The 22,404-nt window shown below is 44.1% G+C and overlaps 1 protein-coding gene across 2 annotated transcripts in view; it reads right to left on the bottom strand.

Annotated features, from left to right (window-relative positions):
- The window catches only part of GUCY2F (guanylate cyclase 2F, retinal), a 289,968-nt gene that overhangs the window by 205,882 nt on the left and 61,682 nt on the right, over positions 1 to 22,404 (bottom strand). For both annotated transcript variants that reach the window (XM_086966735.1, XM_086966736.1), the window contains exon 4: positions 9,888 to 9,972. In XM_086966735.1, the coding sequence (XP_086822861.1) occupies positions 9,888 to 9,972 (85 nt within the window). The remainder of the gene's footprint in view (positions 1 to 9,887; positions 9,973 to 22,404) is intronic.

The raw sequence follows: 22,404 nt of genomic DNA, 5'->3' as shown, positions 1-22,404 counted from the left end.
CATGCTGAGAGAGATGAGGTACAAGAGGCAATGTCCGATAGACAAAAGAGACAGAGGTAAAGAAAGAGAGGAAGACAAAGACTAAGATGGTGAGAGGGGTGAGGTGGAGAAAACAGAGGTAGAAAGAAAGAGATGGAGAAAGCCGATGGAGCGAGTGAATGAACAGTGATTGAAATTAAGAGGTTAGGAAGTGAGAGATAATGGTAGATGGGGTAGAGAGATGTAAGTTAGGTACAGATGTGAGGACGGGAGAGAAATTAAATAGGCAGAGGTAAGGTACAGACATGATGAAAGAGGTAAAGAGGTGTGGTAAAGAGAGATGAGCTTGACAGGGAGGTTTTGTAACTGGGGGAGAAATACAGGTAGGTGAGATGAAACAGAATAGTGAGGTACAAAGAGAGAAACTGACGTAGAGAGGGAGTGGGTTGAGTGGTATAGGTAGGCACAGAGTGTGATGAAGAGAGATGGGATAGAGAGGTGTATTGAGCGGGGACTGGATAATAAATCGATGAGTCAGACACTTGAGATACAAGGGGTAGATATAGAAATGTGAAATGTAGAGGTAGGTAAACAGATAGCATATGAGGCTGAGGTAGAAGAGGTGAGGGGAAGTAAGGGCACAGGCTTGAGTCAAAACAGAAAGATTGTTGTTTTTTTTATTATTAATTGCCATCAACTGCCTGAAAGCGCAATAGGATAAGATTGGGCAGGCAGAGAATCCATAAAGTGTGCATGCCCACATGTCACATTTTAAAAGGCATCTTTTTTATGCATGCTGTTATCAAGACAGGTATTCCCTGATCACTTCACCATGGGGGCTTAGAAATTATGGCCTCTGGGCAATTGCCCACTTAGCCCATGCCATAAATGGGCTCTGGATTGAAGGAGCCCGACACCCATCAGGCGAGGAGAGTCAGGCATTCATGGTATCAGGGAGTCTGACACACAGGAATGGATGCAAAGTAGGCCAGTAACAATAATAACTTTGGAAGCAGTAATTCAAAGCACGCTTCTGCTATTTCTAAGCAATGTAAATAAATGTGTTCGTTTTACCAAATTCAAGGATTCCCAATTCACCGACCTCGGAAGGAAGGAGGGTGGTTTTGAGCTTGCCGGATTACCCGTGGTCAGACACAGAATTGTTTCAAATAGACATAACCATTTAGATTTTTATTTATTTTCTGAGAATTTGCATTGGATATGGAACTAAGCACTTTTTAACGCCAATGAGTTATGTCGTTTTCCCCTATTTAGTTGTTCCACGTGTTATGTTTTAGCGACAAAATTTCCGAAGGTGGCAAAACTAAAAACTGCTAGTCGCTCTTTTTCTAACAATGCAAGATGAAAAAAGAAAACACGATTGGCCGAACGTCTCAGAAACGACAGTAGACATTTTAAGAATGCTGAGATTAGAAACTGTGCCCAAAAGTTTTCGGATAGATTGCGGCAACAAACACAAACCTACCGAGCTATTTTTAAAAAATATATATATTTTTATTTGCATTTTATCATTAGTCAACATTAACATCATATCATGTTCAGACCACAGTTCCTCCCACTCCACTCGCCACCCCCCAGCAATAAATCAGCTGTACTGTCTTGATTCTCCCGTCCTACGTTCCCATGAAGGGCTGTACAAGATTCCGGTGTGACCCACCTCTTACACTTTCGATGCATACAAGATAGCATCCGTGCCCCTCCTAGGTTCTCCCATCTCAGCTCATAGGCCCCCATCCAGCCTGTGATACTTTCTTCATTTGCCCCAGACTTTTCGGAACTTCTTAGGGCAGCCCCTCACTTTGTATGTGACCCTTTCCGCCGCCATATAGAGATCCAATCCCCTCCTCCATTCTTCCCGTGCTGGTGGCGCGGGCACTCCCCAGTGCTTGGCTATGTCTCTTTTGGCCACTACTAATACCAACACCAGGAAGGTCAACTGCGGGCGGACCAAATCCACGTCATTTGTCATCCCTAGGAGGGCTAGCTTAGGTTCCGCCTGGAGGGGGGTCTCTAGTACCTCACTCAGCTCACTGAACACTCCCTGCCAGTACCCCTGGATCACTGGGCACAGCCAAACAGTATGATAAAAGTTCCCCTCCGCGGCAAGACATCTAAGGCATCTCGCGTCATCAGCTCTGCCCATCTTATGCAATCTCTCTCTGTCGTAGTAGGTACGGTGGAGCACATTAAATTGTATTAGTCTTAGTCTGGATTTTATGGCTACCTCTCTAGAATGCATTAAAACCGTGTCCCAATCCACATCATCCATCGACCCAACTTCTCTCTCCCACTGCTCCCTGAGTTTGACCAAGCCGTCCGCCATGTTGTTCTGTAGTGTTTTATATGTAAGTGATACTGCCTTTTCTTGTATCCGCTCTTGCAGCAATCTACCCTCAAGTGGTGCGCATTCAGGGAGTGTGTCCGACGGGATCTGCTTCGCACTCCAGGTGTGCCGCAGTTGTGCGTATTTGAAAAGTTGCGCTTGATGCAGGCCATACTCTGCACTCAAGGCCGAGAATGGTTTCAGCTCTCCTTTCGCCAGTAAGCCCCCCAGGGTCGATATCCCAATATCGTCCCAACTCTGGAAGCCCTTCAACTTGTGCAGTTCCAGCAGCCACGTACACTGCCAGATTGGCGTTTGACGAGTGGCTCTTTTCTCCCATCCGATACCTTTAGTGGCTTTGTTCCACAACCCTATGGTAAGTGTCGTGGCCGGGAGAAGCTTCCTGGCCCGCTTCCCACCGTACAGGTAGTACATCAGTGTCTGCGCAGACATGCAGTATCGCTCGAGGGCGTATGTGGGATGGTCTGCCTGTATATGTAGCCAGTCATTGATCGGAGCTATTTGTTTTACCCAGTAATACGCCTCCAGGTTCGGCAGTGACAGCCCTCCGCTGTATTGATGGCGTTGTAGTGTTTTCAACGCCACCCTTGGTTGTTTACCCAGCCACAGGAAGGACCTAAGTTCTGTGTTAATCCTGTCAAACACCTTTCGTGGTAGGGGATAATACTCATTTTGCATGGCATATAGGAATTTGGGTAGAGTGATAATTTTGAACATCGCTGCTCTCCCCAACATGGTGAGGGGCAGCTGTCGCCATCGGGCTGTGTCCTCAATAAAGTTCCTTATTATCCTTTCAATATTATGCTCAAACGACCTTTTCCGGTAATGTAATGTATACTCCGAGGTAGTTAAACCCCTCTGATGTCGTCAGTAAGCATCCAGGCAATGTCGGCCAAGACTCTCGCCCCTTAGGGTCATATAGCATCGACTTGTGCAGATGTATCTGCTACCCCGCATATTTCCAGTATTGTTCCAAGTCTTCGAACAGCTCCGGGATTGTGGTCTCTGGGTGCGTAATGTAGAGCAGGACATCGTCTGCGTTACGGGATATTTCCTCCTCTGCTAGGTCATCTCTCCCCATTCTGAAACCTTAAATCAGCTCATTCAGACGTATCCTGGCCGCTAGCACCTCTATTGTAAGTGTGAAGAGGAGGGGGGATAGCGGGCACCCCTGTCTGGTCCCCCTCCGTACCGGGAAGTCTTGAGAGACTACCCCGTTCACTCTCACCGTGGCTCTGCGTTCCGTGTAGAGCAAGTTTACCCATTTCTGGAATTTTGGGCCAAATCCAAACTTAATTAGTGCTCCCTCTAGGAACGGCCAATGGACCGCATCGAATGCCTTCTCGGCATCGAGGGATATGAACCCATGCGACTCCTCCCTCCCCTGGACCTCCTGGAGCCAGTTGTGTGTGCGTTGAAGGTTAAATTTCGAGGCCCTGTCTGGGAGGAAGCCCGTCTGGTCCAAGTGGATCAGCCCGTCTATTACCGCCCGCAGTTGCAGCGCCAGGACCATTGCTAACAACTTCAGCTCTATGTTCAAGAGGGAGATGGAGCGGTACGACTTACAGTCCTCTTTCCGTTTTCCCTCTTTATGTATCAGTATTATTGTTACTCAACACGAAGAAGGGGAGAGGGCCATTAATGTTTAGACTCTACCATCCCAGGCCCCCAAACAAATTCAAATGTGTACACAAAAGGGGTGTGTAGAGTACACGACAAACACAACTCAGACAAATTTCTCTGTTTGGAAAAACTGCCCTCACTCACATCCCGAAGTATGTGACATGCTTGATCATTGTGCCTGCTACAAAACGCCCTGGTGTAGCCACATCCAGGGCGGAGCATAAGGAAGGGGGAAAAATAATAAATTCCACACTACAAGACGTACAACCGAATAATTTCAACACATACAACACGTAACACAGAATGAGGTGAAAAGCTATGCAAAACACCCTGTGGCTGAAACTGATAGTGCGACAAAAAAGTGCAGTACGAGGAAGTGATTAAAACTGATTTAGGGTGCCAACTGAGAGAATTGCTTTATTAAACATAGCTTGGTACCCCTACCAGGATTAAAAGTAAGAAAAGGATGGGAAATGTCTTCTTGAGAAAGTGAAGTTCCTCAAGACTTCCCTCCTACCACTGCTGAAGTCAACATGTTTCAACAGCTAAATTCGTGCCTAAAAAGGTCACCCCCGTCTTCATCAGGACTGTCGCGATCAGCGCCACTGTTGGCCCTCCCGTAATTCGGTTGATAGACCCCCAGAAAAGAGCAGGTCTTCTGGATCCGTACTTTTCTAAGTTTTCTAAGTCATATGTGGAGGCTGATCCCAATAGTGCGGGAAAACATTCACGAGTTTATGAATTTCATAAACCCGAAATGGTGTCCGACAGGAGGGTCTCCCAAGAACATAATCGTTCCGAGGGCTAGCCCTGTCGTGTCTGCCAGTAAGTCGTGACACTTCGTCGGTATTATTGTTGCCATACATAAGTCTGGTGGGAGTCTCCCTTCGAGAGTTGCCTCCTCGAACAACCCTTTGAGGTGGTGCACTAGGAGGTCTGCCGTCCGCTTAAATAACTCCACTGGGAAGCCGTTCGGACCCGGTGATTTTCCGGTCCGCAGTCTGGCCAAGGCCACCTTAATTTCGTCCATCGTGATGTCTGCCTAAAGACCCTGTTGAGCCTCGGTGGTCAATGCCGGCAGTTCAACTGCCGCCATATAGTGCAGTGCGTCCTCACTGGTCCCAAGATCTCTGGCCCTGTAGAAATGTTCGTAATGGGCAGCGAACGCCTCCGCTATCTGAGTGTCGGATCGGAGCAGCTCCCCCTGGGGGTTTCTAATTTGCTCTACCCATCTAGCTGCTCGCTCTTTCCTACTGAGCCATGCCATCAGTTTCCCTGACTTATCCCCTACATCATACAGTCTGTGTAGTGTGGCCAGCGCCTGTGTTTTTGCCTCCCCAGTCGCCGCCTCCCGGTACTGTTGTTGCACATCTGTCAGCGTTCGGAGGACCCTTATCTCCCCCGAATCCTGATACCTACGCTCTAGGTCCAGTACCTGGGTCTCCAGAGCCTCTATTTCTAATGTGAGTTTCTTTCTCTCCACCGCCAGTCTATTTTGCACCCTGTCTCTCATGACTGTCTTAAGCGCCTCCCAGAAAACTGTCCTGGATTGGAACGTCCCTTCATTCTCCGAGATATAGACCTTGACTTCTGCCCTTATACCCTTCAGGATAGTGGTATTCTGTAATTCCCAGGCTGTCAGTCTCCAGGAGCCTCTACCTTCATGTCTCCCAACTCCCACCTGTACCAAGAGTGGGGAATGGTCCGAGATCCCTCTCGCCTTGTATTCTGCTACGTTCCCTACCTTCAAGTTTTGTCTGGCCAGGAAGATATGGTCTAGCCTCAAGTACACTTTATGTGCGCCCGAGAAAAAGGAGAAGGCCCTACCCTCAGGGTGCAACCACCTCCATACGTCTATTAGCCCCATTTCAGCTATTGTTTTGGATAGTACAGTCTGAGTCTTATCTCTGGAGCTCGCTCCAGTTCTGTCAAGCTCTGGGTCCATGACGTCATTGAAATCCCCCCCGAGAACCTGTGTGGTGTCGGCAGTGTCCAGTAGTATCGCCGCAACCCCCTTAAGCGTAGTGGCTTTCAGTTTCGGGGGGGGGCACATGCCGAGATGATCGTGTATTCTCATCTTTTCCACATTCCCTTCACCCCGACATATGTCCCCAGTGGGTCCGTCCACGTCTGGTTAGTGGCGAACGGTGTGGTCTTCCTAATCAGTATGACCACCCCTCTCGAGCCCATAGTATATCCTGCATGCGCCAATACTTTATATTGACCTCTAGCTAGGAAAGCGCAGTGTGTCCCTTTAAGGTGTGTCTCCTGTAAGAGTATTAAGTCAGGTTGTTGCCTTTTTATGTATGCATTCACTAGGCCCTTCTTTATCCTGCTACCCAGGCCGTTTACATTCCACGTTAATACCGTAAAACCCTCTCTTTCAGACTCCTGTCCCCTCGTATCACCCAACGTCCTGCATTAGTGTCTGATCTATATCGCCGGTCTCTTGTGTGTGGCTGGTGTCTGTGGTGTCAGGTTGTGTGGCCCTCATGATATGGATTCCCCTCCCCTCTCCCCCCCAGTGTCTCCCAACTCCCCAACCCTCGCTCCCCTCCCAACATACAACCCATGCATTCTGACTCAATGAACAACCCCAACTTCTCCCCGCTCCCCCCTCCCCACCTTCCTCCCCCTGCAGTCCCATCAACCTCCCCCCCTACGATAGGACTTACTGGTAGGAAAAGGTCTGCCACCCCCCCTGATACCCCTCTCCTCTACCGACCTACCCCTACCTGTCTGTCAAAGAACAACTGTCAAGGATATGATCCCACCAAGTCTGCGATCCTGTGCGGCTATTCGGTGGAAAAGAAGAATTGTAGAAATACAAGTAAAAAGGAAAAAACAGTCTATACAATAACAATTGGGGAGCGTGTAAGTCACTTGCATGCTCATAGTCCTTGTAGCCGATATCTCGTCCATCCAGCTCCAATTCTGCTCACTTGTGAGGGTCCCTGCTCTCGCCCTGCGCCGGAATCTCTGCAGCCGCGGTATCCCGCTCCAGCTAATTGATGGCCGCCACCAGTGGGTGTAGGGACTGGTCCTCCTCCTCTTCCCTTGCTGACATGCCACCCCCTGTGTCCTCCTCTCCCCCGGAGCGCTCCGGGACTTCCAAGGGGCGGAACCTAGAACCTGCTTGGTTGTCTTGCTGCGGGGTACCAGAGTCTTGCTCTGACCTGGGAGTCCGGGTCTGTGAAGGATACGGTGTCGTTTGCGTCTTCCTCGTCCCCTTTATTCTGCATCTCCTTTGTGGTTTCACCAACTCCCAATGGTTCCCGGTTGTGGGGCCACCCCCTGCTGCATCTCGCTCTCTCTCCTCTCGTTTCGCGTTGGCGGGCGTTCCTCTAGCCACTGCCATGCATCATCCGGATGTGTAAAAAAGTGCGGACTTTCTTTATATATTACTTTGAGTTTGGCTGGGAAGAGGAGCATGTATTGGATCTTTAGGTCTCTAGGTTTTGCCTCCACCGCGTTGAAGGAGCATCTCATTTTCTGCACTTCTTGGCTATAATCTGGAAAGATCATTATCTGCGAATTTTCAACCCTTATCTTGCCCAATTTTCTGGCTTCCCGTAGGATCACATCTGTGTCAGCAAAATTCAGGAATCTCGCGATGATAGGCCTGGGCGGCGCCCCCGCCACTGGTTTAGCAAGAAGTGCTCTGTGCGCCTTTTCTATAATGAAGCAGTTGGAAAACGTCGCTTGGGGTAGTGTTTTGACCAGCCATGTGCGCAGGAACTCCGCCATGTTGGACCCCTCAATTCCTTCCCTAAATCCCACAAAGCAGGGGTTATTGCGTCTCGCTCTATTTTCTGCATCGTCCACATTCCATTGCAGCTGTTTGTGAGAGTCTTTCAATTCTTTAACATCCAGCTGTAGGGCATGTATGACGTCCTCCGCTTCACTCAGTCTTGTTTCGTGGTGACTCTCTCCGTGAGGTTTCGAAAGTCCTGGCGTAGTAGGTTGACCTCCACCCCCACTTCCCCAATCTTCACCTCGAGGGCTGCTCGTGAGGCCTGGATGTCTGCCCTGGAAGCCTGTATCGCCCCCATGAGAAGCGCCGTGTCTGAGCTTGCTCCCTCCATGACGTTCTGCTGGGGTGCCACTGCAAATCTGTTGATAGGGCCTTGTTTTGAAGCCTTGGGAGCTGCCTCCTTCTTCCCCATGTTGTACCGGTCCCTTAACCGGGAGGGGAGGAGGGGGGTTATCTGTGTGCCTCGCTTCATTCCGGTGTCCTCTCCTGCCCTCCACCTTGCCGCTCCTCCACCGGCCCTGTCCGGCAGTCGTGGGTCAGTTCTCAACAGTCGTGTGTGTCAAGCGCAGGTCTCAGACCCTCCACACCCCGGCGCTCTCCCAAGGGGTCGGTGGGATCTCCTGCGCCTCCTGGGTCTCGATGCACGGTATGTCCGGACCGAGGGTCGTGTATACCGACGGATGGTGGTCGGGCCGCGTGGTCAGGCTGGTTCCCCCGTCCCCGATCCAGTGGTAGCAGGCGCTCAACCCATTCGGCCTCCAAAGGAACCAGCTCGGGCTTCCCCCCGGGTCAGCGCCAGTCTCAGCTCGAGCGCCCGATCAGGGTCTTTCTTTCCACGTTCCAGGTATGCCGGGCCCACCAGTCGGTTCGAGACAGGGAGGGGGGCAGTTAGGAACCCTCACCACCCGCAGCTGGTCTCACAATCGCATCTTAAATGTCCCTGGGGTGCCGCTGGGGCCGAGCGTTGCTCTCCCGCAACCTTTTGCTGTAGCTCCCTATCCGTCCTCTGTACCTCCTCTCCCGGACCGCGGGTGTTAGGCGGGTGGTGGAGGCGGCAGTCTCGCTGCGCAGCATACTCGGTCTCCGTCTGCCCCCCGGTGCGTCGCTACAGTCCCGGGCGGCTGAATGGGGGAGAGGAGGTCCCTCGATGTCTCCAACGCTGTAAATGGGATCCCCCATCCTCCGCACGCTCTCGTCCGGGGACCGCCATGCAGGGCGTGGGTCTCAGGCCCCTAGTGTCCTCCAGCGGATCACGCTCCCGGTCCAATGGCCCGGCCAGGCTCCCCGGGGCTCACCTGCTGTCGTGGGGCCCCGGATACTGCAGTGCTCGTACCCTTGCCTCCCTGGGCGTTCACCGGGTACGATCTCTGGCTCCGCTGTCACCTTGCTGCGGGCGCCGCCATCTTGCATCTGGGTCCGGCCCTGGGCGCCGAAACTTTTCCCGTTATTTCTCTGCCTCTCCCCGGCCTCCGGGAGTTCTCCAAGGCAGCCGCCGAGGTCTGCTACCTTCCCTCCACACCTCCGGGGGACTTTTCGGGCGGCTGGATGGGTGAAAGAGCGACGGATCAATTCGGCTCATCGGAGCTGCAGCGCCGTGCGACTCACTCGACCATGTAGTTGGCCACGCCCCCCTACCGAGCTATTTTAATGCACTATTGCCCCCTTGTCATCTTAAATCAGAACATCTGAAAGATAGAGACTAATACTCTGGCACAGCTGAATAGAAAAACAAGTGCGGTGCGGGCGCACTGCAAGGAATGTGAGGTATGCAGATGGAACCCGGCCGCGCTGCTGCTCGCTTCCGAGCTCCCTAGGCCAGGGTGAGAGAAGGCGGGACATGCACCCGCCTTTGGCCAATTGCATGCTATCTTTCTTAGAAAGATGCACGCAAAGGCCAATAGTGTGTGAGCAAAAAAAAATAAGCACACGCATGAGCTTGTGGTCTGAGTTGAAAGTCCTTACTAGAAGCCTCGCAGAGCAGTGCATGTACGCTGGCTCAGGCAAGACCTAATTAGTCTTTTCTTAATAAACACCATAAAACCTGTACTTTGGACTATTCTTCCTCCTATGTCGTGAGCTAGTATGGGAGTGGTTCTGTCATAAAAATCTAACTGGAATACAAGTAATCATTTTCAACACAGATCAATGATAGATAAAAAATCATACCTTATAGCATACACAAGTCCATTAAATGAACCAATGGCTAAAAGTACGCATAGAGAGCCCATCAGTGCAAAAGCTGGATCAATACCTACGTGAAAGAGAAAAGAAAGACATAAGAAAACATTAATCAGAGCCCCAAAAAATATTGTATGCAACTATTATTGAAATTACATACACTGCACTCTACATATGCAGACATGCTTTCTGTGCTGAACTGCACCAGATACTTCACCTCCAATAATTAAAATAAACCAACTTGGCAATTTCTTCTTTTTTTCCTAAAACTAAAATATATTGCCCTGATTACTGTCTTTGACCTTTGTGTTAACAGTGCCTGGTAACACTTTTTCATTTTTTTTTTAACTGTTTGAAATGATGGTAGCAATTCTGAATAATTGTTGAATATCTGTCCCTATGATGACCTTGTTCAATTTCTGGCATATGCAAGGGTGGTGGCCCACTGCTGAAATGCAGAAGACAGAAGAAAAATAAAATTACAATTGTCATTTTATTTTTCACTTACAGAGTCACATAGTCTAGGGCAGGGCTAGGGCCACGAGGCAACGCTAGCAGCAGAGGAGGAGGAGTGGTAGGCACTGAAAGTGCGCATGAGAGTTTGGACGGCAGCCTTAGGATGGCCAAACCAACATGCACACTTGGATATCTCCAGACTGTTTCTATTTCTATTTAAAATTATTTGTACAGCGCACGTACACCAGCGGTTTCTTGGCGCTAGAAACTGAAAGAGGTCAGAGAAGAAGTCCCGGGGTAGGCGATATCCGCAGTGCTCAGGGGCACATGATCCAGTACCTGCTGAAGACTGAAATTTACCCGCACCGCACAATCCCAGTGCTTCTCTCATGCTGGGAGTAGTAGCATGAGAGAAGCGCTGGGAGTGCATAGGGAGTCGGTGCTCATGGGAACTGCAGTGCCGGGAGCAAAAGAGCAGCGACGCACTGCGTGGTAGCAGAAGTTTGTAGCAGTCGGCAGTGAAAGGTAAGTCATTTATTATTTTTTTCCCCCCGCACTCACCCTTCCCTCCCACCCCCGCCCCACGTCATATTGGCAGCAGAGGGCATATGAAGTAAAAACTGTGAAGATTGTAGGAACCTATCTGATTCTTTCCTCGTTCTACAATTTCTTACCAACTTTGTACACAGACCTGTCAGTTATTGACTGATCATACTCATGTCCTGTTGATGTAAATTGTATATATATTTGAATTCCTTCCGTACATATTCACTCTCTCTCTGCACCGCCTGCACAGTTGAATCACACTGATAATCTCTATGTTTACTACAGAAGAAAACATCACCCAAAGGATTAAACTGTGTTACAAAGCCAAGAACAATTTATAAATAAAACACACATATGAAGAAACAGTACAGTGCAGGCCAGATAAAATTTGATTTTCATTAACTGTGCAATGTCTACCAGAGACTCTAATAGGTAGTAGCTACTAAATTTACTTTTACTTAATCCCCGTACAGAACATTGTTTTCTTCTATGTTTATACCTGGTTCCCTGCAGATTACAGGGTCCCCCTGTATTTTCTCATTTTTAGATACAGGCGTTTTAGTAGTCTGAGTAGTCTGAGTGGACCTATCACCAAAATTTCCCTCCAACTGTGATCCCCTGCTTCCACTGATGAAACATAACGTTTGCTAATTAACATAACTCAGTCTGACATGTGACATACATTTGGTGATATCAGAAAGTTTTTACACTCCTGTGACCTTCGTAAACTCAAGTCTAACACATCAAAACATATACCTCAGAGGAGAAACATAGTTCGCTCTATAATAACCCATCTCCATGTTTACTAACTGCAACTTAAAGAGTTTTTAAATCATTTACAGTCTCCGGAGATTTCTCAAAACAACAGCCATTAACAGATAACCACTCTGGTGGGGACGCCCAACACTACCGGCTACTCTCAAGGACAATAGTGTCACTGTGGCCCTTTCCAGGTAAATTTATGATCCAAAGACTTGACACTTGCAGTGCAGAAGAATCCATAACACGAAGGCAAAATATTTAAACTATTCATTAATACCAAATGTGTAAGTTTGCTGGTAACTTATATAGTCTCTTTGAATGCAGTCTCTTAGAACAATCAACACCATGTGTAATTTGTTGTATGAAATACTGCATACAAAATACAAACATGGCGGATCACTGAAAACAATATCGATTACAAAAATATAGACGAAAAAAAATATCGAAGTAAAAATATAGAAAGACAAAAATCCTATCTACAAACAGGTAAGTACAAAAATATCGAATCAAAAATATCGAATACATATATATACTTAATACAAAATATCGAATTTATTAAAATAACTTAAAAATAATGTAAGATTAATTAAATAATAACTATAATTAATTAAAACATACTTAGAAATACAACTTGATTTGTTAACACATATATATATTAACTTAATATTAATTAAAAATATACAATATTTTTACTGTAGCATAGCAAGCGGTTAAAATTTACTATTACCACTCCAACAACTGCAACAGTAGGGTAAACATTGGATAATGTAGGGTTAAAAATTACTATTCCCACTCCAGAGAGTACAACAGTAGGGAAAGCGTTGGCTAGCGTAGGGGTAAAACTTACTATTCCCACTCCAGAGAGTGCAACAGTAGGGAACGAGTTGGATAGCGTAGGGGTAAAAATTACTATTCCCACTCTAGAGGGTGCAACAGTAGGGAAAGCATTGGATAGCGTAGGGGTAAAAATTATTATTCCCACTCCAGAGGGTGCAACAGTAGGGAAACCGTTGGATAGTGTAGGGGTAAAAATTACTATTCCCACTCAAAAGGGTGCAACAGTAGGGAAAGTGTTGGATAGCGTAGGGGTAAAATTAATATTCCCACTCCAGAGGGTGCAACAGTAAGGAATGAGTTGGATAGCGTAGGGGTAAAAATTACTCTTCCCACTCCAGTGAGTGCAACAGTAGGGAAAGCGTTGGATAGCGTAGGGGTAAAATTTACTATTCCCATTCCAGAGGGTGCAACAGTAGGGAAAGCGTTGAATAGCGTAGAGGTAAAAATTACTATTCCCACTCCACAGAGTGCAACAGTAGGGAAAGCGTTGGATAGCGTAGGGGTAAAATGTGCTATTCCCACTCCAGAGGGTGCAACAGTAGGGAAAGCATTGGATAGCGTAGGGGTAAAAATTACTATTCCCACTCCAGAGGGTGCAACAGTAGGGAAAGCGTTGGATAGCATAGGGGTAAAAATTACTATTCCCGCTCAAAAGGGTGCAACAGTAAGGAAAGCGTTGGATAGCGTAGGGGTAAAATTAATATTCCCACTCCAGAGGGTGCAACAGTAAGGAATGAGTTGGATAGCGTAGGGGTAAAAATTACTATTCCCACTCCAGAGGGTGCAACAGTAGAGAAAGCGTTGGATAGTGTAGGGGTAAAAATTACTATTCCCACTCCAGAGGGTGCAAGAGTAAGGAAAGCGTTGGATAGCGTAGGGGTAAAATGTACTATTCCCACTCCCAGGGTAAGCGTTGGGTAACGAAGGGGTAAAAATTACTATTCCCACTCTAGTGAGCTTAACAGTAGAGAAAGTAAATATTTAATATATTAATACATATAAATTAAATATCAATACCAATAAAACATTAATTAAAATTAAATACCAATTTAATACAATATAATAATTAATCAATTTAATAAATATATTATTATTAAAATTGATTAACTATTAATATAAATTAATTACCAATTTACAATTAATTCATTAAAAAATAAAATGTAATTACCAGTTAATTCAAAATAAATACCAACAAATAAATAAAAACATTTCATTAATTACAATTAAATAACTTCCACCCATTCACCTATAAACCCACAACCCGCTACGGAAAATAAATACATTTAATTCACTTAGTTATCAATTAGTCCATTAATAAAAAGTAATCACCAATTAAGAATTAATTCATTACCAATTAAAAATAATTAACAATTTATTCAAAATAAATACCAATACATTAACATATTTAATTAATTATAATTAAATTACTTGCCACCCTATTCCCCTATAAACCCACAACCCGCTACAGAAAATAAATTAATAAAATTCACATAATTATCAATGAATCAATTAATAAAAATGAATTACCAATTAAGAATTAATTAATTGCCAATTAAAAATTAATTAACAATGTATTCGAAATAAAAAACAATAAATAAATTAACATATTTAATTAATTATGATTAAATTACTTCACAACCAATTCCCCTATAACCCCACAACCCGCTACAGAATTAAATTACGCAAAAATTAAATAACATAAAATTATTACTTAAAATAAATTACAAAAAATTATACACTTTTAACACATATACTAACAATCAAAACACTTTAAAAATTCTTTATTATTAAAAATTCAATAATTTTAATAACCTATATTATATACTTCGATATTTTGACTTTCTATATTTATGAAAATCGATATTACATTACTTACCCAAAAAACGATATTTTTGATGACTATATTCTGTCCATTCGATATTTTGTCCATTCTATATTTTGAAGTCGATATTTGTGCAATTCGATATTTTGTACTCTATATTTTGTCTGTATACCCAGTATATACATGACACAAATAGGTTCAGAAGTAGTAAAATCCTAGAGTGCTGTTCTTTCTCCAGTATTGAACATTTACATTGGATGCAATTTATACATGGTCATTGTCTACTGAAAGCAAAATGTTAGGTGTTTGTGCTTGTTATTATAATTGCCTTTACAGTCAGAAACTCAGAAGAGGCAGCAGCAAGATTAGAACATCCATCCTAAAAGTAAAACTAAAAGTTTGACCACACTGGACAATCAACTTCAATTTTTAGAAATGACGCATAAATGTGAGTCAAAAACTCACCTCTCTTAAAACAAATTGAAAATATAAAAATAAAAAAGATAGGCTCATATGCAAAGAGAATATGTAGTGGTTAGCTTTCAGGGAGCAGAGACTAAAGTGTGGAAAACTTTCATTGTTAGCATAAAGGAAACAAATTAAATATTCGCCTATGACTGCACAGTTTTATGGACAAACGGAGATGTAAAGTAATATATCAATAGCTATTTTCAGTCACTTGATATTGTAGGGATAGAGGTATACCTTATGGTCCAATCACCTTACAAAAGGTGGCTGACAGGGGCTTTAAAAAGGGGGGTGGTCATCAGAAGTTGATGGCTTTCTTAGGAATATTTACAAAACTCTATTGAAATGTCAGACTCCTTTTTGACAGCTATGTCAATGTTACAATAAGCACATTTTTTATTTTGTTACCGGAAACCAGACCGGCCCCCAGTAACACAACACAGTCCCTCACTATTGTAAAACCGTCCCCCACTATTGCAAAACCGTCCCCCACCCTTCCAGCCTCCTGGTAAAACAGCCGCTGTCTGCCACGGCCAGTCTGGCCCTGTATGGGATCGGCGTGTTGTAGGCGTCCCTTCCAAACGCTGAATAGGTATCATATGTATCAATGTTTTGGAACCAAACTCTTGTTACAACGTTGACATTTTTGCAACCCCCAAGTTGGGGTGGTAACCAATTTTCGAAATGGAAGGGGTCCTTGGTGAATTGAAAAAGGTTTGCTTGGGAGTAAGCAATGATCCATGGGACTACTGTCTACTCTCAAAAGTATTAATAAGGCAGGTTGGAATGCAATTCAATCCAGTTTGAACTGGGATATTGTACATATAAGTTTGGAAAATTATTTACCAGTCAAACAGTAAATAGTACATATATCCCTGCTGTGTCCCTGAGTGCCGTAGATGCATTTTGCTAGGTTAATGTAGAAGACAAGTAGTCTTAATAAGATCCCAGAGAAGGATTATATTCCAAAAGAGGTTTATTAGTAGGTTTCCAATCACAGGAGGAGCGCCTCATCAGCCAGGAGTCCAAGCAGCAACTGAACATACACAACGGACGCCTGGCTTCTGAAGGCGCCCTACATTCAAAAGAATACATGTGTACATTCTGTGCATGTGCTCATACATGTGCTCACGAGATAAGAACAATAAACACGAGAAGAGAACGACATAAGAATAACATTACACTACATCACCTTCCCCCTTATGCAAAAAATACAGAGAAAGAGTAATAATAAAATAACTTAAAAGGAAATAAATTCGTTATATCTTGCAGGGGGTTTTCTGATACGACCACTGCGACTACAAGATGGGATTGCAGGGGTAACTACAGAACCTTGCGCAGGAGAGGAATCTTTAGAGGAAGTAAGTGAAGTAGGATCTAAACCAACATTTGATTGAACCACATTTGGTTGTAACCAATATGACCAATCACATCCCTCCTGAGTAGATACATTTTTCCTCCTAGAAATAAGGGCTGCTTGGTCCGCAGTCAACTTTGCCAATTATCTCACGTTCCACCAGCCTTTGTCCCCCAGAAAAACAGCATTCTTGCTGACTTTAAGAATTTGAACTGGACTTGAAAACATAGACAAACCTTTCGTAACTTTATAGGGTTTTTTGATCATAACCCAATCCCCCACAAACATTTAAACGTCCTTCACGTTTTTCGCCCTGTCAAAATTCTCTTTCATTACTGCCTGCTTCTGTTTAACCATAAAGTCAATGTTATCCCTAATTGAAGAAAATTGTTTGCCCTCCACCTTCCTTAACCAAGCAGGAAACAAGGGAGAATGTAGTTCCCTACCCCGCAACAATTGAAAAGGGGACACTTGAGTCGTACAATGAGGAGAGACATTATAATTCCAAATTTTCTTTTCCAAAAACTTAAAAACATCCACACCAGAAGCTAGGGCCGTTTGAATTCCTTCTTTCAAAACCTTATTACCACGCTCTACCAGTCCATTGGAAGAGGGCGAATAAAGCGCCACTTTCAGCTGCTTTACATCGTGGATTTTCAAAAATTTACACATTTTGTCTGAGACAAAGTGGGTCCCATTGTCGGTCACTAAGACTCGAGGGGCTCCTTCCAAAAGAAACAATCTTTCCAGAAAAGAAATAGTATTATCTGAATCCGGAGCCTCTACAAATCTATAATACATCCACTTCGAGAAATAATCAATTGCTAAAATAAGGTATCTCTTCCCTTCAGGAAGTACTTTATACGGACCGGAGAAATCTAAAGCAACCTTCTCCCAAGCCATCCCCGGAAATTGAGAAGGTTGTAATGGGGTCTGATGAGTATTCCAATGCTTATCAGACAACAAACATTCCTCACAATTGTCAACAGTTGCTCTTAACTGGGAATCAATACCCGGCCACCAATAATGAGCTTTGATTCTCATACAAGTCTTGGTCACACCAAGGTGACCCTCATGGGCTAACTTGACAATAGTGTTTCTTAACCCACTGGGAGGAACGAATTTATCGCCTCTCAACAAAACTCCATCCTTGACTGAAAGTTCCTCTGCCACCTGAGCAAAATTCCTTAAATCCCCAGATAGGTTTCTAACCTCTGGCCAAACATTAGCAGAAAACTTCAAAGCTTGGGACAAAATACCATCCTTTTCACTAGCCTCCTTCCAATCATTTTCAGACACAACCGAATTCCATTCCTCAACAGCGTCCACCACTGACACACACTCCACGTCTTCCTCCACCATGTCATCCTCATCATCTTTGTCCATCAACATCCTGGACAAGCAATCTGCTCTGAAGTTTTTCCCCCCAGCAATGTGCCTTAACTCAAAGTTGAATTCCTGAAGTTTAGAGACCAGTCTAGTCAGCCTAGGAGAAAGACTATTAGTACCAGAAACTTTGCTAAAAATAAATGAAAGGGGTTTATGATCAGATAGAATCACAAACTTGCGGCCCCAGATGTACATCTTAAACTTTTGAGCCGCCCACACACAGGCCAACGCCTCCCTCTCAATTGTGCTGTAGTGTTTTTCAAAATCTTTCAAAGATCTAGAGGCAAAGGCTACAGTGTGTTCTTTGCCCTCTACCTGTTGACATAACACAGCTCCAAGGACTTTCATACTTGCATCTACCGCAATAATGCACATGGAATCGTCCCTAAATGCCTGAAGGGAACGTGCAGAAACAATCAAGTCCTTGACTTTAGCAAAAGTCTCATCTAAATCCTTGGTCCAAACAAATCTTTGACCTTTTTTAAGGAGTAACCGCAGTGGTTCCACCACCTGAGCATAACCTTCCACGAACCTGGCATAGTACTCTGCCAGTCCCAAAAATGAACGCAGAGCATCTTTATCACTTGGCGGTTTAGCTTCCATCAGAGCCCTAACCACCGAAAATGTAGGTCTAATGCCAGATTCTGAAATTGAATGACCCAAGTACTCCAATTCGGACACCCCAAACTTGCATTTGTCCTCTCTGACGGTCATACCTTTACCTCCCAGAATGGACAAAACTTTTTTCAAAAGGATATTATGTTCATCCATCGTCTTTGCAAAAATCAAAATGTCATCCAAATATGCTTGTACCCCCACCAGATCCCCAAACAAAGAGTCCATTAACCTTTGAAAAACGCTAGCTGCTGAAGCTAGCCCAAATGGAAGTCTCAGAAACTTAAAAGCTCCGAATGGTGTAACAAAGGTTGTTAACTCTTGAGAATCTTTAGACAAGGGAATCTGATGGTAAGCGGACTTTAAGTCCAACAATGAAAACCATTTAGCTCCACCTAGATTTGCCAACAGCTCTTGAATTTTAGGAAGGGGATGACAGTCAATTTTAATGTTTTTATTGAGACCCCTGAGGTCCGCACATAGCCTGATCTCATTATTTTTCTTGCGTGCTACGACGATGGGCGCAACCCATTGAGAAGATTCTGAAGGTTCTATAATTTTGTCTTTAACCAAATCCTCAAGCATCTTTTTAAGTTCAGCCCTGACGCTAAGCGGAACAGGGCGAACCTTATGAAAAACAGGAGATGCTCCCGGAATAAGTCTAATCTTGTGCTCCGCCCCCTTCACCAGGCCAATTTTGTTGCTAAACACATTTTTAAACTCATTTAAAAGATCAGCTCTATCAATTTTAGCATCCTCTACAAAACAGATAGGGAACTCTCGCACCTTAATTGGATTCTCATCACCCGGGACAAGATATAAGCCCATCTTAGCAAGGTCCTTCCAACCTACAATATCTTTCCCTTTAATTGCCACATAGACCTTTGTAACAATGGACCTACCTAGGACTTGAACGTTTGCTAAGAAGAAGCCTAACATGTCAATATCTTTCTCCCCGAAAGCTTTCGAGTTGACATCTGATTGGTTTAATTTCATATCATTTCCCCATTTATCAAAAAATGTAGAGTCCCTGAGGATAGTAATAGGAGCTCCAGAGTCGGCCATTACTTGTAACTTAACATTGTCAATTATGGCTTCACATAAAGGCCCTTTAATAGGTTCGGAATCCTCACACTCCACCATTAACATCAGATTATCAAAGTTGTCACAACATTCATCCATATCCACATAGTTGACTTTAACAGATTTCTTTTGGAACCTGCAAACCTTTTGAAAATGTCCCACTTTTTTGCACAAAACACAGCGTTTATTCATGGCAGGACACCCCTTAAAATTCCCAATGTGAAATTTGGATCCACATCTAAAACAAAAATTTTGTTTATTCAGGTTACCATTTGTTTTACTTTGCCATTTCTCCTTATTTTCTTTACTAGAAATAGCATATAGACCTTCCTCAGATGTTTCGTCCGAAATAAAATTAACTTTAGCGGAAGTATCAACTGACATCGCTTTGGTAGAAGTTATTGATCTTTCAATACTAAGGCTAAGGTCAATAACTTCAGATAACGATGGATTCTTACAACTGAGGATTCTTTCTTTAACCTTGGTAGAGGAACAATTGAACACGAATTGGTCCCGAATATAATTATCTAGCAAAGGGCCAAAATCACAGGTAATCGCTAACACCCTTAATGCAGAAATATATTCGTCAATTTTTTCATCCTCCTTTTGCTTTCTTTTATAAAATTTGTGTCTCTCCAACATGATATTAGGAGATTCCTCAAACTGATTTTTTAATCTGGCGATAGCCTCTATATAAACATTCCACTCACTATCCCCAGAATGAGCGGCTGGAGGTGGAATGGGTACCAGACTCTTAAAAATGCGCTGAGCAGCTAACCCAAGACTGCCAAAGAGAAGAGAAAACTTCCTAGGAGGAGAATAGTCAGATGCATCAATTGCAATGTGATTTTCAAATAAGCCAAACCACTCAGACCATAACAATGTAGGTTTTCCAGGCTTTTCCAGGAAAGGAGGAGGTTGAGTGACTTCCCTAACTGAAGACATGTTATAAATAATAAACAGTAAATGTTCAGAAAATAAAATACAGGAGCAATATTAGAATTAGCAAATAAACAAAAATGCAAAACTTATTTCACAAAAGTAAAAAGTAAAACCTGTATCATCACACGTTTTGCTGAAAAGAAAAGGCTTCGTTAATAGTTCCAAATACAGCTTCCAGATACAACTGTTAACACTTGACTGTGAGGCGTGTGAATCGCCGAGGAAGTCACACGCAGTTAATAAAGAAAGACGTGTGAATCGTCGGTAAAGCGCCACACGCAGTATTGAACCATGGTTGAAGCTTCAAACTTCACCAAAATGGCCGCCGTACGTAGTGCGTAGCGTCGTGAGTATTCCAAGAAGCGTGACGTGTCGTGAGTATCCCAGAATTCCAAGCGAAGCCCAGCTTCGAGTTCCGCCTTCGCGTGAAGAAGATGCGATGCCGGAGTTCTGAAGACGCGATGCCGGCGTTCCAAGGAGACCGGTAAGCGCGCAATTTAAAATGCGGGCATCGTCGGACTTTCTTTCTTTTCTTTCAAAGGATGAAATGACAATCCAGACTGAGTCTTTAGGTTCCGACCAAAATCATCGGCACAAGGTCGGTCGAACAACAAATAGTTTCTCAGGATCGGAAGTGTCGAGAACGAAATTCAAATCCGCTCCTCCAAAGCATAAATCTCGACAAAACAATCCACTTCGTGTCTGAAATGAGCATAGAATCGCTCATCCAAATCCAAATTTGACGGGAAAGATTTTTTTTAGATCCAAAAAAAAAATGTAAAATCCGTCAAAAGTCAAAAGAAGAAAATCCCTTTGCGTGGGTCGGTGATGGAAACAATCCCGATCGTCGCCAATATGTAGAAGACAAGTAGTCTTAATAAGATCCCAGAGAAGGATTATATTCAAAAAGAGGTTTATTAGTAGGTTTCCAATCACAGGAGGAGCGCCTCATCAGCCAGGAGTCCAAGCAGCAACTGAACATACACAACGGACGCCTGGCTTCTGAAGGCGCCCTACATTCAAAAGAATACATGTGTACATTCTGTGCATGCGCTCATACATGTGCTCACGAGATAAGAACAATAAGCACGAGAAGAGAACGACATAAGAATAACATTACACTACATCAAATTTAAATTTTTAAACGCTATTGCAAATAAACGAGATTCCGTGGAAACGTATGTTATACATAATCCAACCTGCAAAAATATGGGCCTTGGATCATGAACCAATAAGGCAATTGGAGCCATTCTTCTGCCTCTAAGCAGTTTGAGACCTTTGGGATTCTGGTGTGGCTTGAAAATGAACAAGTCCACATCATTTTCTCCTCTGTAGACTGTACTATTTGAGCGTTTAGAGGATCTAAATTATGGTTGGATGCAGTTAAATCTGCAAACAAAATGATTGCTGAAAAACATTCAATATTGTAAAGCTAGTCAGCCAATATCAGTGCAGCACTGTAATCTGAGCAGCCAGCACAACACATTCTTAATTTTAGAAACATGAATACAACATCCTATCTATTTATCAGTTGTAGAACCCTCACAAAATAGACCCTTTTCAAGCCTAGGAGGAGTGCAACTTACTATTAACACTGAGACCCAAACACATAATTACACCCCGCACAGTGCCGGGTTTAGGGTGTGCGTCATGTGCTGCCACACTGAGCACCAAGCTCAAGGGGTGCCATTTGCATGATAGGCAGAGGTGAGACAAGAGCAGCCTGCCTAGAACTTTTGGCCTGGCATTTTCAGGGAATAATAGCAATGGTACAGTAACTCTGCACTTGGTGGATGCATCTGTGATTTGCCTAGTCACAGTTTTGACTCATGATAAAGAAGTACAGAGGAGTATTGTTCCTGCTGCAAAGCCTAACGTGGAACATCCAGATCACATATTGCATCTAATGTACATAGCTCAGTGGGTTACTGCCTTTGTCATAGTGATCCTTTTGCTACTTGACGTTCGTAAGTTATAATCCTTCTCATGTAGTACATTGAGCTATGAACTGGCATCAAAGGGCAGCATGCAAATTTCAAATATTGGTTTAGAACCTTATTATCTTTTCTTCAATCTTTCGTTATTCTAAGAATGCTAAAAAGGTTTCCTTGGGTGGGAATACAATGTTATTAGTATGACACCCCAATTATTGTGTTAAGTTTCAAATCCTTAAAATCCTGACTTTATGGGCCGAATGTACTAACACTTTGCGCCTGGTTTGCACAGGG

Source organism: Lissotriton vulgaris, chromosome 4_1 (genome assembly GCF_964263255.1).
Source record: "Lissotriton vulgaris chromosome 4_1, aLisVul1.2, whole genome shotgun sequence".
Lineage (NCBI taxonomy): Eukaryota > Metazoa > Chordata > Amphibia > Caudata > Salamandridae > Lissotriton > Lissotriton vulgaris.
The sequence above is the reverse complement of the archived record's forward strand: the minus strand, read 5'-3'. Positions and strand labels throughout refer to the sequence as shown.